General features: G+C 38.6%; 1 protein-coding gene across 4 annotated transcripts in view; it reads left to right on the forward strand.

Annotated features, from left to right (window-relative positions):
• The window catches only part of LOC100551345 (diacylglycerol kinase iota), a 175,368-nt gene that overhangs the window by 39,246 nt on the left and 122,109 nt on the right, over positions 1–14,013 (forward strand). For all 4 annotated transcript variants that reach the window (XM_085229072.1, XM_085229054.1, XM_085229062.1 and 1 more), the window contains exons 2-4: positions 970–1,078; positions 9,860–9,955; positions 13,690–13,764. In XM_085229072.1, coding sequence (XP_085085198.1) covers positions 970–1,078; positions 9,860–9,955; positions 13,690–13,764 — 280 coding nt within the window. The remainder of the gene's footprint in view (positions 1–969; positions 1,079–9,859; positions 9,956–13,689; positions 13,765–14,013) is intronic.

Raw genomic sequence — 14,013 nt, forward strand, 5'->3', positions numbered from 1 at the left:
AGACTGTCATTTCACTGTGTGGGAGTTGAGTGCATTGGGCATACAAAAAGGGATCTCTCCTTGATATGTTTTTGATGTTGTTAGTCTTTTTTTGTCCTGTTTTGAATTATTGCAGCTGAAGCTATAAGTTTGTTTTGGCCACTGTCATCAGGTGCAAAAATAGACAGTGCAATAGTACCATGAAATTTTACGAAACCATCTAAGAGAAACTGAGCTTTGTATCAGCAGTAACTTGTGCTTGCATCTAATGACTTGTTATTCAAGGCTGATTTTTGTAAGACTGAGTGCGGCTGGGGAAACTGGTTGGTGAAAATGAACTCAATCCTCGTGGAGCTCTAGAAGTGCTGGTCAGCATCTGTTGTTGCCATATCTATGTAAAGAATGACTTTGGACCAAAAGATAGTATTTAAATAGTAAGGGGAAAGCAGCTGCAATACCTTGAGGGCATGCTAATATTGACAAAAAGGGTGTGTCCTAGTGTCATATTTAATATAGTTTGATGCTGAATGGAAGACTTCTCCCAGCCTACAAATCAAGTAAAACCACTTTTTTTTTTTTTTTTTTTGGTATAAACTCGTATTTCATTCCTCTAGTAGAAGCTATTTGGAGCTACACGTTAATTCATTCAGCAGGATCTGCTGATATGTAAAGAATAAGTGTAGTAATTGAGGATTTCACTGAAACTGGCAAACAGATCCACATGCAGCCCACTGAGTTTGATGTTTCAGTTTAGTGTCAGTTGAGTAACTGATCTTCATTAAGAAGTAATTTTCAGTGATCACGTTACTTCATTTTTTTCCTAAACTCTTTTAGCAGGAGATGGCACTCAAGCACCTTTTAACCCAAACTGACATTAGATACTATGCTGCCTCTTCTGACTTCTGGAGAAGGGTGGGGTGGATAATAATATTGGATAATTATACTGAATATACCCTCAATTTATCTATTTTTTGTCTTTTCAATCTGCAGGAAGGCAATCTCCAGGTCAGGCCTCCAGCACTTGGCTCCTGTGCATTCCCTCAACATTGCAGTCTCCAATGGACCTGTGAAGGAACCAAGGGCAGCCTTAGAGTGGACTGTAGGTGTTTGTTTCTATGGCAATGTATCTCTGGCTAGTGCTTCCTCCAACCTTAAAACAACATTAGATGTTGCATTACTGTCAGAATTAGTGCTGGTCATTAGAAACACGCTTCCATTATGAAATCAAGCAGAAGGCAGAGACATGATAATGGGCAATGACTTGAGCAGCACTGGACAGAGCTATTTAGACTTTCCAGTCTTGGAAACTGTCTGGCTACATTTGCTCACTGCCTTCTTGACAAGGACTGCTATCCAGTGGTGATTCAATTTTACTGTAGCAGGATTTTGTAGTTTTGATTTATGAGCCAAAATTTAAGGCTGAGCATTCACGCTGGGTTGGCAGGGTAGGAGCAGTAGTGGAAATCTTTGGTCACAATGCTTTGCAAACATGGGCAAACTTCTGGGTCTAAGCTGGGCTGTTGGCACAAAGCATCTGTTTCTTTCCACAGTCTTGCTTCTCCTAATTCTGTTTCTGGACGAGTTCAGAAGGGTCTGGTTATGCACCGTCTGCACCATCTAATGTGGTTATGTGTTAGTGCATGTCAAGAAACTGATCCTTAAGCCAGCAGGTGAAAAAAAAGTCTCATTTAAAGCAAAGTATGCAGTGGATTTTACACTGGGCTCTCAGTAAGGAGCTGGCATTAAGCAGCAGCCACCCATCTGTCCTTTGGATAAAGACAACTTCTCTTTTGATGAGTATGGCTTATGGTTCATCTCAGATGGTTTTATACCAAGACTGAATGGCTTTCTAGATGGTGTGCAGCTGTAACATTCGAAGTTTAATGGAATAAAATTTTACAGGCTGCACTGCAAGAAATTAGTTTGGATTCAGTGTGATTTTCTACAGAATAGTAAATAGGAGTGTGTTAGAATGAGTTCGAAAGCACACACAGAAGAGCTTGTGTTTATGTGCTTGATCTTTATGTGCAGAAAATTTGGGTCCTGATTCAGCAAGGTGCTAAAACACATGCCTGCTTTTAGTGATCTAAGCTTTCTGAATGATCCTCAGATTTCTATTTCTTCAAAATGCAGGCTAAGTTAAACATCCTTCAAAATTGTAATTAAAAAACCAACCAAACAAAAACAAAGCAAACAAACAAAAACTCATGAAATCTCACAATTTATCCTTCTTAAAAGTGACATTCTTTGCTACTGATTGAAGAGGTGAGACAACACTGTGTCATATGGGGAAAGGGGCAGGATGTGAGTGGAAGATGTCTGAGGTTAGGAGGAACCAGGACTGACCAGCTGTAGTAAGTGATGAATGCAGGGGGGAACAGGATTTCTGCAAATTAGAGATGCAGCATGAGTAAAAGAAATAATATAGAAGAGGTTTGGAGGTGTGAAGAAGATAAAATGGATCAAAGTTTATGATGGGTAATGAATATCAATTAAAATAAATACACTTGTAAGTTTTAAAAACTGATATTTCTTTCCAGGTGTATGTTTGGTAAAATGAATGGCTCCTTACATTAAGATGTATTAGAGCCAGAGAGGAAGTCTTTGTAGCGAGTCACTAGAAGGTAGATTTAATCAAGACATGTTGCATCCCCATCTGTGCAATCCTTCAGTATTTCCACAATGGTTCTCCAAGGACCCATGACGGGAGACCTTTCCAAAGTCTGATGAAATTTCCAAAGTTCCAATGAACAGAAGTTTTCACTTGAACTTACAGTAGGAAAAGCAGTAGAAATCTGTCCTTGTTGCCTTCACAGTAATAACTGGAAAGAATTTCCTGGCTATGTTCTCCATTTTTGGTAACTCTTTGCAGATGATTTGCCATTATTAGATGGCCTTGTGAACAGGACAGTGATTCAGGGAGTGGGATTTCTGTTTCTTGCTCTGCCACTGACCTTATAAGTGAGCTCAGATTAATTCTTTTGCCTTTTAGTACACCAGCCTATTTAGCTGTAGAATGGAGGTGATAATTCTGATGTTTTTAAGACCCTTTACATTAGAAAATACATATTTTAATGTTGTGATAACTGTCTATCATCCCTGATGCTTATTTTCTCTTATTTGCAAATTTCATCATATTTTCTACATCTAATTCAAGTTAACTTGTAGTTAATTTAGTAATATTTATTCACAGCAGAATCATATAGAATATATTTTCAGGAGTAAGTGATGCTATAGCTACAGGGCAATGCAGTGCAGAAGTTGCCTTTCCAGAGGAACCACCCTGAATTCCAGTCCCTGTGACATATTTGTTATTCTCAACCTCTTTTCTCACCCTCCACCAATTCAAGCAACACTCCTACATGTTAAATGATGAAATAAGCAATTCACGACAGTGTAGAGAATCATCATCTCAGTTGATAGCATCTAGATGTTGCTTATCCATGAAGACAAACGTTGTTCTGTTTCTGCGTACAGATGAGCAGAGAATATAAGGGTGGACAATGGATGCAGGGATGTGGGAAACCCTGGTGGGGGTGTAGAAATGAGAATGGTAAAAAACAATAAGAGAATGTAACAAACCTAGGTCTAAAAGTTGAACCTTTCTCTCTTTTTTTTTTAATTAATTATGCAGTATTGTGTTTTTGTGATGTTTTTTGTTTTGTATCCCTTACACTCATAATAATTAAAGAAAGGTGATTTTTGTGTGAAGAATTTTCTCACAGTGTGCAAATCTGTAGTTAAATTTATATAGATATACAATCAAAACAATGTTTAGGATATTATTTATAACATGAACATTACAGACTGGAATTTCAGAGTTCAGGGTAAAATATAAGCAAAACATATGAGACAGACTTTCCAAACAAACTTGTTTCTGTTCAGCAGTGACCTTGAAAAAGAAAGGGCTAAAGCTAATCATTTTTGCTTACAAATATGTTTAATTAAATTTGTGTTGATGAACACTAATTATATATTAATCATAACTTTATCACCCAAATATGTACTTATAAGAAGACTCATCTCTCTCACTGTAGTGCTAACAAAGGAAAAAAACCCCACCTTTCTAACAGTTCAATTTGGAAATCTAATGGATTTTTTTATTTTTATTTATTTTATTTTATTTTTTTTTTCAAAATGCTAGTTATGACAGGAGCGGATCAGAGCTCCACTCCTCCTATTACAAGTGGTGTTACAGCTCCTTAAAACTTAAAATTTGGGAGAACTGGCTTATTTGTTTGGCTGAATGTCCATGGCTTTTTAACATGGTAAATTAAATTACTTTCTTTAAACTGTACTGATTGCAGCTTAAAGAACAGTGAGATGTGGAGTTACCTGAAAAATGGTAATGCTTGGTCTGTCAACTAACCATGCTTGGGCACTTAAAAAATGAAATTAGGTTGATTTAGTGAAATGTACACAGAAAGTTATGATCATGCACGTGCACGTGTGGTTTCACTGTTCCCAAACTCCCATTTGTTATTTCCCATTTCTCTTTCACTTCGATATGAGGATGGGGAGGAGAGGGAATTGTGTATTCTTTGTTTCATATTCAAGGAATATATGTCATACAGAAGTTATTTTTGTCTGTTAGTATGGTGGTGGCAGATCAGGAACAATTCTCTGGAAGGCCATACTGACTGCATCTGCCAGGAGAGCACTGCTGCTCCACTTTGGTGAGCAGAGCTCTTCCTTGTCACAGGGCATTGAGTGCTCACTTGCAAGGACTGGAAAGTCAAGCAAGAATTCAGAGTTCCCAGTTTCCCAGACTGAAAAATATTAGGCCATGGTCACTCCTGTTTTATCCAAGACAATGGGCAGTACCCTTCACAGAATCACACACAGAATCACAGAATGGCCCAGGTTGTTAGGGATCTCAAGGATCATGGATCTCCAACCCCCCACCACAGTCAGGGTCACCAGCCTCCACATTTAATACTAGACCAGGCTGCCCAGGGCCCCATCCAACCTGGTCTTGAACACCTCCAGGGATGGGGCATCCACAACCTCTCTGGGCAGCCTGTTCCAGTACCTCACCACTCTCTCTGTAAAGAACTTTCCCCTGACATCCAACCTAAATCTTCCCTTTCTCAACTTAAAACCATTTCCCCTTGTCCTGCTGTTATCTACCCTTTCAAAGAGTTGACTCCTTTCCTTTAGGTACTGAAAGGCTGCAAAGAGGTCACCCAGCAGCCTTCTTTTCTCCAGGCTCCCTCAGCCTGTCTTTGTACGGGAGGTGCTCCGTCCCTCTGATAATCTTTGTGGCCCTCCTCTGGATCTTCTCCAGCACCACTCTGTCTTTCTTGTATTGGGGGCTCCAGACCTGGACACAGTACTCCAATTTGGAAATAAGGATGTGGTGGGGGACTATGTGAAAGGCCTTGCTCAAGTCCAGGTAAATGACATTGATCACCTTTCCCTGGTCCACCAATACCGTCACTCCATCATAGAAGGCCACCAGATTGGTTAAGCATGACCTTCCCCTGGTGAAGCTGTGCTGGCTGTCTTGGATCACATGCTCATTCCTCATGTGATCAAGCATGTTATCCAGGAGAATCTGTTCCATGATCTTCCCAGGTACAGAGGTGAGACTTATCAGCCCGTAGTTCCCCAGGTCCTCCTTGCTCCCTTTCTTATATATGGGAGTGATGTGACCCTTCCTCCAGTCATCCGGGACCTCACCTGTCAGCCATGACTTTTCAAATATGATGGAGAGCAGCTCGGCAACCACCTCAGCCAGCTCCTTCAGAACCCTGAGATGCACACCATCTGGCCCCATAGACTTGTACACATTCAGTCTCGTGAGGCGGTCTGGACTTGCTCTGCCCTTACAGTGCGGGAGGGGGGGCAAATTTACTCCCGTGGTCCCCACCTAGAGGTTTAGGGATGCAGGGCTCAGAGATGTGAGAAATACTAGAATCCTGGCTGCCAGTGAAGACTGAGGCAAAGAACTCATTCAGTACCTCAGCCTTCTCTTCATCCATTGAAGCCAGTTCTCCTTTTACATTTACCAAAGGAGGTACACTTGCATTGGCGTGTCTCTTCTGACCAGCGTACCTGTAGAATGTCTTCCTATTGTTTTTCACATCCCTCCCCAGGTTCAGTTTTGCCTGCACATTAGCTTTCCTGATCCCACATCTGCAAGTCTGGACAGCATCCCTGTATTCTTCCCAGGTGACAAGCCCTTGTGCCCAGAGCTTCTATGCTCCTTTCTTTGCCCTCAGTTTGCCCAGGAGGTCCTTGCTGAGCCATGCCAGTTTCCAGCCTCCTCTGCCTGCTTTCTTATTCAGAGGAATGGAAAGCTCTTGTGCTCTCAGAAAGGCATCCTTGAAGAGTAGCCAGCTTTCCTCAATGTCTTTGTCTTTAAGGACAGCATCCCAGGAGATCTTGGCCAACAATTCCTTGAAGAGCTTAAAGTTCGGTCTTCCGAAGTTCAGGGTCCTGACCACTCCTTTGTCAGGCCCACATTCCTTGAGATAAAAAACTCGACCAGGCCATGGTCACTGCAGCCCAGGCTGCCTCCAACCTTAATGCCTTTAATTATCTCCTCTGCATTAGTGAGCAGCAGGTTCAGCAGTGCTTCACCTCTGGTCGGTCTATCTAATACCTGAACCAGAAAGTTATCATCACTGGATTCCAGGAGCCTCCTGGACCCTTTTTCTACAGTGCAAGTCAAAAGCAAAGCACATCACCTAAAAGCATGTTTTGACATATCAGTTGAGCTCTTCTTATAGTGAATTGGTACCAAACACACTGGGCCTACGTTACCCACCATTCACCCATCATTCCTTGTGTCAGATCCAGCCCTTGTGTGCTCTGTGCTCATGGGATGGGTCATTTTGTCTGACTGCTCTTTGTAATTATCATTTTCTTCTTCTTTTTTTTTTTTTCCCCAGCAGTTGAACTGATTTTTGTATAGCTTCACAGCCACCAGATCTGACATGGGGGAAGCAGCATGAGTGTGAGACTGGAGTTTAAGGGGTCAGGGACGAAAAGAGGATGGCTGCCACTTTAGCTGTCATTTGCTTCTAAACCTGCCATAAGGACATCAAATACAAAATATGCTAAGCTTGCAAATTATTTATGAGAACATTCTTGAACTCAAATCTGTTGTGGAAAAGTCTCTGTCAGAGTCCACAAATGTTGATGTAGACTTTAACATGTTTGAGTTCTGTGTTAAATGAGAGCTTGTACTAGAGGTGGTCCCAGTGACCCCTGTCAGCTGTGTGCTGGCAGGTGGAGTACCCTTTTGTCCAGCACATTGTGGAATACTGCCTGTAAATCTTTTTATTGGAAATACCGATTTGCTGAAGTCAAACTGCTCCACATAAACGTATTGAATGTTGTCATATCCTCCTATTATAAGTCAATGAAAAACTGAACTTGAAAAAGGTCAAAGCATCTTCCTTTGACTATACAATTTTGATTTTCATTAGCAGTAGCAAAATGTCTGATCATATAACACTGCCCTGTAAAATTCAAAACAGTGAAGTTCAAATAATTCCTCTTGATCTTTTTGGGACAAGGTAATTGACAGCAAAAGCTTTTTGGGGTAGGGTGTCACTTCTTGGGGAATCTCAGCTTTGTGCTGTAATTCAGGATGAAAGAGGATTTTTCAAATGCCATTTTGCTAGAATTGAGATGGTTAATTTTCTCACAGTGTTGTGAAATTGCCTGTGGCACTGGATATCTGGAGTTGTGCCACTCCTACCAGATCGGGTTATTTACATTTTTATTATCTAGTCTTGCCTGAACTCTCTCGTAGCATGAACTAGAAAGGTCATCCCTGTAGACTACTTATTTTATTTATACTGTGATGGAAAATAAGGCTTGAATCTATGATAGAACATGGAGCAGTGGAGAACAAACTCAATCAGTCTAAACTAGGTTATGGAAATAGGCCACTTTAGAATTCCTAGATGGCAAGTTATATGTGTGTAGTCTATATGAAGGGGAATTTAATCTATTTTTTAAAATGGAATTTTGATTCCTGATTAAAAGTTATGTCCCAGGAGCTGTATGCTTTCTTCGTTTCCCAAGTTGAACTTTCCTAACCATCTTTTATAATCTGTAAAATTTAGCACTGGGTTATAATATCAGTTTGTGTTATTTCTTCAGCAGAGAATGTGCGTAGCTCAAACACTGAATTCATATCCTCTTGCTTTGGTCCTCTTGTTTTGTCTGGCTCTCTGTAAACTAGACAGGAATTTAATATTTTGAACAATACTGTGGGCATAGTAATTTTATTAGCATGATGTGACTAGGCTTCCATGAAGTGCTGCAAGAGTTATAAAGTTCTTGCCAGAGAAAACTGCTTTAATACAAGAACGAACTTGAAAGGAAGAATTTCCAGTTTCAGTAATTTGCCATCTGGGAAAGGCTTTAAGCATTAGTGAGTTCGAATCTTTAGAAGCTGTTTTGCATTATGAAAGCACTGAGAAGTTTCAGCTTTAAACTGTCATGCACTGAACTGTGCAGTTAAGGAATATCTGTCCTACAGAGTCTACAGTTTAGACAGATGAAAGGATAAGAAGTAATGGAGGTATAGAACAGTGTACAACTAAATGAAGATATTGTAACGGCAGTAGACTTGTCTGCAAGCCTTGCACTAATCCATCCCCTTGTATTCAGAAGTAATACTGAATATGATGTTCGTGGCAAGATTTCTGATGAAATCAGGCCAGTGGGCAAGCAGACTCCCGCCATAAAAAAATGCATATTGTTCTTCTCCTTTTGGTTTATTTGAAGTGAGCACATTAGCTGTGTTAGGCAGCATGTGCAGATTTGACAATTTGGCTTTTGTGGACACACTTGTTCTCTAAAAGACAAAGGATTTTGCCACTTCTGATTCTCTGCGTTACTTAAGAGATCCACATGGCAAGAAAAACTTTCTCATTTCATCACTTTGAAACCGTCAGTAGAATTTTGAATAAATTATTTTAACTAAAATGGCTATTTCAGAGCATCCTGCTGTCGGACGCCATCTGTTTGGTAAGCGTCATCATTTGTGACTTCTGCAGTGTGGGAACCAAATGTCAGAGACTGTCAAAGTGTTTTCCATCATGGTCTAATTCTGGCTGAGCAGAAACCCTGCTTATTCACTTTGTTCAAGTGTACAGTAAACGTGGTCTTTTCAGTTGAGCCAGCATTACAATAGAGTGAAACCTATGGTCATTTTACAACCAAATTTCTTCAGGCCAAAAATTGGTAAAGAACTGTGGGATGTATTTGGTTAAAAAAGAAGAGTGTTGAAATAAAATCAGATACCATCCTACTAATCATTTCTTTCTGTATGCTTGGTAGATTTTGAAAATATTCCTTTTTGAATATATCATACATTCAGGTATAAACTTAAAAGTCTAGTCTCTTCTGGATAATGTTTTCTGGATGTTTTCATAAGTATACAGCATAGTATACATAGTATATAGCATAATATATAAGCATATAGTGCTGATCCAGCCATTTTAAATATTCTTCTTTGTCTAAACTCTCCTGTTATCCTAAAGCTGTGTTATTTTGCACCTTTGGTCACGATTCCCAAATTCTGGGGCTTTTGCAATTGAAATTTTAGTAGTTATGGTTTTGTTTCATCTCTTGATTTTTTTCTTTCTTTGCAATTCTATATATATTGCATGTTTATGAAATTTAGCATTAAACTAAGCATTATGGGAAGAACATGGGCAAAGTTTTTCTGTGCCGACACATAATTCCTTGCATGATCAGCATCCTTTAAACAAAGGTGATCATCTAACTTGATAATACGTGCCTTTGTGTATTTATTTTTTATTTTTTAAATTTATGATAAAAATCAAGTACAACTTCTTTTTCTGTGTATTCTCATGTCTGAATTTTACAAACCAGTTTAACAATCTTTTCTTAGGAAAATGCTGTTAATGGAGAGCATCTGTGGTTGGAGACAAATGTTTCTGGGGACCTCTGTTACCTGGGGGAGGAAAGCTGCCAAGTGAAATTCTCAGTGAGTTATTTTCAGATTCCCTTCTATGTTTCTGTTATAATGAGCCTGACTTCAGTTTGTTACACTGCTCAGAAGCCTGGCAATTTAAATCGCTTACTGCTGTTGTTGATGCAAGTGTTCTGAGAGAATGAATACAAAAGGGACAAAAGACTGTGGGCTAAATATCTTGGGAAAAAAAAAAAGCCTCAAATAATTTTGAATGACCCAGAATATTTGCATAACGAGGTTAGGCTTAATGAATAGTTTTGATTAATACGGGAAGGAAAGAATTAAGTTACTGTGATATTTCAGAAATATTCAAACTAGCTTATTTTACTTATATAGAGATCACTCTGAAAGTAATGCCTCCTATTTGTTTCCATGGAAACTACAACAGCTATGAAAAGCACAATGACACTATTTGATAGAGCAAATCCTCATCTACAAAACACTATTTTTCAACACAGATGCTGCCATTAGCTGTGCATGTTCTCGGCCTGCATGCCCACTGTGCAAGGCTGTCCCAAATGTGATTTGTGTTTCATGTCAGTGTCACCACTGCTGAAATGCAACACCCACCACCTCACTGTGCTCACATCCACTGTTTGATCTCCATAAACATTCAGCAAGCATCAATGAATGTCAACAGGCGCCATTTTTTACCTCATGGAGGAATTCAATGACAAGCCTTTGCTTCATATGCACTTCCATATCAGACGCCATTTTGTCAGACTGCCCCTCTACTGCCTTCTGTTACATGACAACAACATGTAACAGAATATTGGCAGGAAGGTTTGTCCTCTACCGCCAAACCACCACCACTGATGTCATGGGTCAACATCATAAAAGAGGAGGCAGTACTTTTGGAGCAACCCTCCTGTTTACAGATACATCACTAGCTGGGTTGCCTGGGTAGGGTTCAGATCACGTTTTTGTGATTTTTATCACTGCAAGGATTTGAACTGGATTTTCTGAACTCTTGAGTGCACTCACCAGTGAGGAATAGAATATTCAAGGTTTGCATTGTCCTAATGAAGATTTTCTGCTGCATGTTAAAATGTTTCATTGGGTTGATCTGTAGCTCGTGGTCCTCTGTTAATGAACTGTGGACTCTCTGTTACATTTCCTGCCTTCTTCAGTAAATCTTCACTTAGCTATTATTAAAGTTAAACCACTTCAGCGGAATAAATGAAAAGGAAAAAAAATGATGAGAAAGTTTATTAGAGAGTAGGGATCCTGTGTTCAAACCATTGCTTTGATTCAATGCCCAGGTGAGCATATTGGCTCTTGGGCTGCAAAATATGAGGAGAGTCCTTCCCTATGGTGCTTTAGAGTCTGCTTCTCTCTTATTTTTGCTTTGATTACTACCAACCCCTATCCCCTAAAAATGCAGCATATCAAGTAATTTGATTCAAATTGAGGTATTTTGATACTTCCAATATTAGTAGCACTTTGTTTGATCCAAATCTATAGTGCTTTATATAACTCCAATTTAATAACAACTTCCTATGACTTTTCAAGCAAATTTGTTTCTTTATAATGTATAACAGAAAAGCCAAATATGGAAAGTACGTGTCTGCTTACAAAGACTATGAAGGAAAGTCCCAATTGTAACACAGTAGTGACTGTGGCAATATTCAAGACAAGTGTCATGTGTTTGTCCTACAATTATATTGCTTGTGAGGCAGTGGGCTTTGGAAAAATCAGGAAACAGGATTTGTGGTTGAGTAGACCTTTGGTCTGGCCCAATATGACTGTTCTTAAGTTCTTAATAGAATGAGTAAACATTTCCTCGTGATTTAGATCATTGAAAATGGCATGGAAATTTAATAATGTGTTGCATGTGACTGCAAGGCTGTGCCTTGGCTTTTTAGAGGAGCACCTTTAGAAGGTGAAAACACTGTCTGTAATAGCTGGTGAATTATACTCATTGATTTGTGTTTTTATTTGGGAATGCTCGTGCACGTCTTCTGTGATGGCAAAATATTTCAGCCATTGGGCCTTGAGATACTGAGTCATATTAAGGATGCAATGGAGTTTATAATTGCTGTTTTTAATTGCCTTTCTTTTGCTTGACATGATCGCTTTTGTAACATATTACAATATAAAGAGCTTTTGTTACCTTAAGATCTTGAGATGGAAATGAAAATGTAGTTGACATCAGCTGTGTCAGCTTTTTGAAAGGTCGTATTAAACTAATGTATTTCCAGTTTGAATTTTTGAAGACCATTACATCTTTCAAGCCCATCCTGGTCTTCTTTTGGCTTACCTCTTTTACATTTATACTGTATAAGATCAAATGTTTGCAATGGAGAAGTGGCAAAAACTAGCTGAGTTGCAATTGCAAAGACTTTGTATTCTTTGGAATATGGAGCTGAAATTTCATGATAAATCAAAGAAACTAGGAGCAATGAAAAAAATTGTCTGATTTTTTATTTTTTTATTTTTATTTTTTGCTATTCTCTCAATGTAAAAAAGAATTCCAGAACCACCAGGAACATACTCAATTTAAGATATTCAAAAAGTAGCTGCTTGTAAAGCATTATCTTTTTTTTTTATTATTTTTTTTATTTTTGCAGCTTTTCATCTGAGGAATTGATTTATTTATATCGCCTAGATCTTTGTGATGAATATGGAAACTGAAAAGCTAACAAATCACAAAACAAATGAAATCTTAGAGAGTTTCACAGTGTCATGGTTCTTGTGGTGAAACATGAGGACCAAACTCCACATACACACAAACACAGAGTGAGGGAGTCTTTTTGTAGTTATGAGACTCAGTAAAATTGTAGTGATTATATATATATATATATATATATATATATATATATATATATATATATAAGCCTTAATGGTGTTCTTCTTCCCTGCTTCTTCTTCTTGAGTTCATTTTCAACATATTGAGAATTCTAATGAAATCATTTATTAGAAATTTAAATGAACTTGAGTAAAATTAATGCAAAAATCTTAACTCAGCCTCGACTTGTGTGCTCATAATGTTTGTGTCCCTCATGTGCAGCTCTGTAAGTTAAACTTCTATTAAAATTAATTTCATCTAGTTTATTAAATTTAGTATACACCAGAAGGAACAAAAAAAGGAAAGAAAAAAAAGGAAAAACAACAAAAAGTTAGTGTACACTCTCTCTCCTGCATGCGTTCTCTTGCCTTTGATATGCTTTGGCCCAGGAGATTCAGTGGAAATTATTTTAAAAGCCCTAGTGAAATTAATAAAACTAACCAGCATAATTAGGTTGAGAATTTTATCCCTGCTGCAACATTTCACAACATTCAGTGAGAAAGTTATCATTCTCTGCTAGGTGACTCACTTTTTTTTTTCTGCAAGAATGATTGGGCCCATCAAAATCAATAGTGTACAATGGTCATAAAATGATATACTCTTCCTGATTGGACTGAGTCCTCTGATTTGCATGCGTGGTTTTTTTCTTTACTGTCTCTGCTCACCATCTTTGTAGACTTCTTCCTTTTAGAGCAATGATCTGTACTGTATCCTCCGTATTTGTTACTGGACACTCTTACTGCTAGCTCACAAGCTGGAGTACCGCAGACTTCTGTCTTTCACAAAGTCCAGTGTTTAGTTTAGCTTCAGACCCTTTTTTTTAATACACAAAACAGCTGAGAACACCGAGAGGAAAATTATACCTTCAATAAAGAAATATCTCCTGTTTCACAGCTAACATTCCTCCTGTGAAGAATAGTGTACCTCTATCCACACACTTCTCCCTTTCTCCTTGCAGAAATCTGCTCTGCGGAGGAAGTGTGCTGCCTGCAAGATTGTGGTCCATAATGCATGCATGGAGCAGTTAGAGAAGGTAAGATATTGCCATCTTCTGGAGACTGATGGGCACGACATTGATCTATTCTCAAGCTGAGCTTTCAGTCTGAAAAATACCATATGCCAAATTAGGTTTTTGTAGCTGTTTTGACAATGTATTTGTTAAAATGTTGCCTTAATTTTTCAGCTTCTCTGTTAAAATAGATTTCTTGAAACTCTGTAAACCATTAGAGAAACAAACAAACAACAAAACACCATGAATGCTTTCACAATTTTAATGATTAAA

This window comes from Meleagris gallopavo, chromosome 1 (genome assembly GCF_905368555.1).
Source record: "Meleagris gallopavo chromosome 1, MGAL_WU_HG_1.1, whole genome shotgun sequence".
Lineage (NCBI taxonomy): Eukaryota > Metazoa > Chordata > Aves > Galliformes > Phasianidae > Meleagris > Meleagris gallopavo.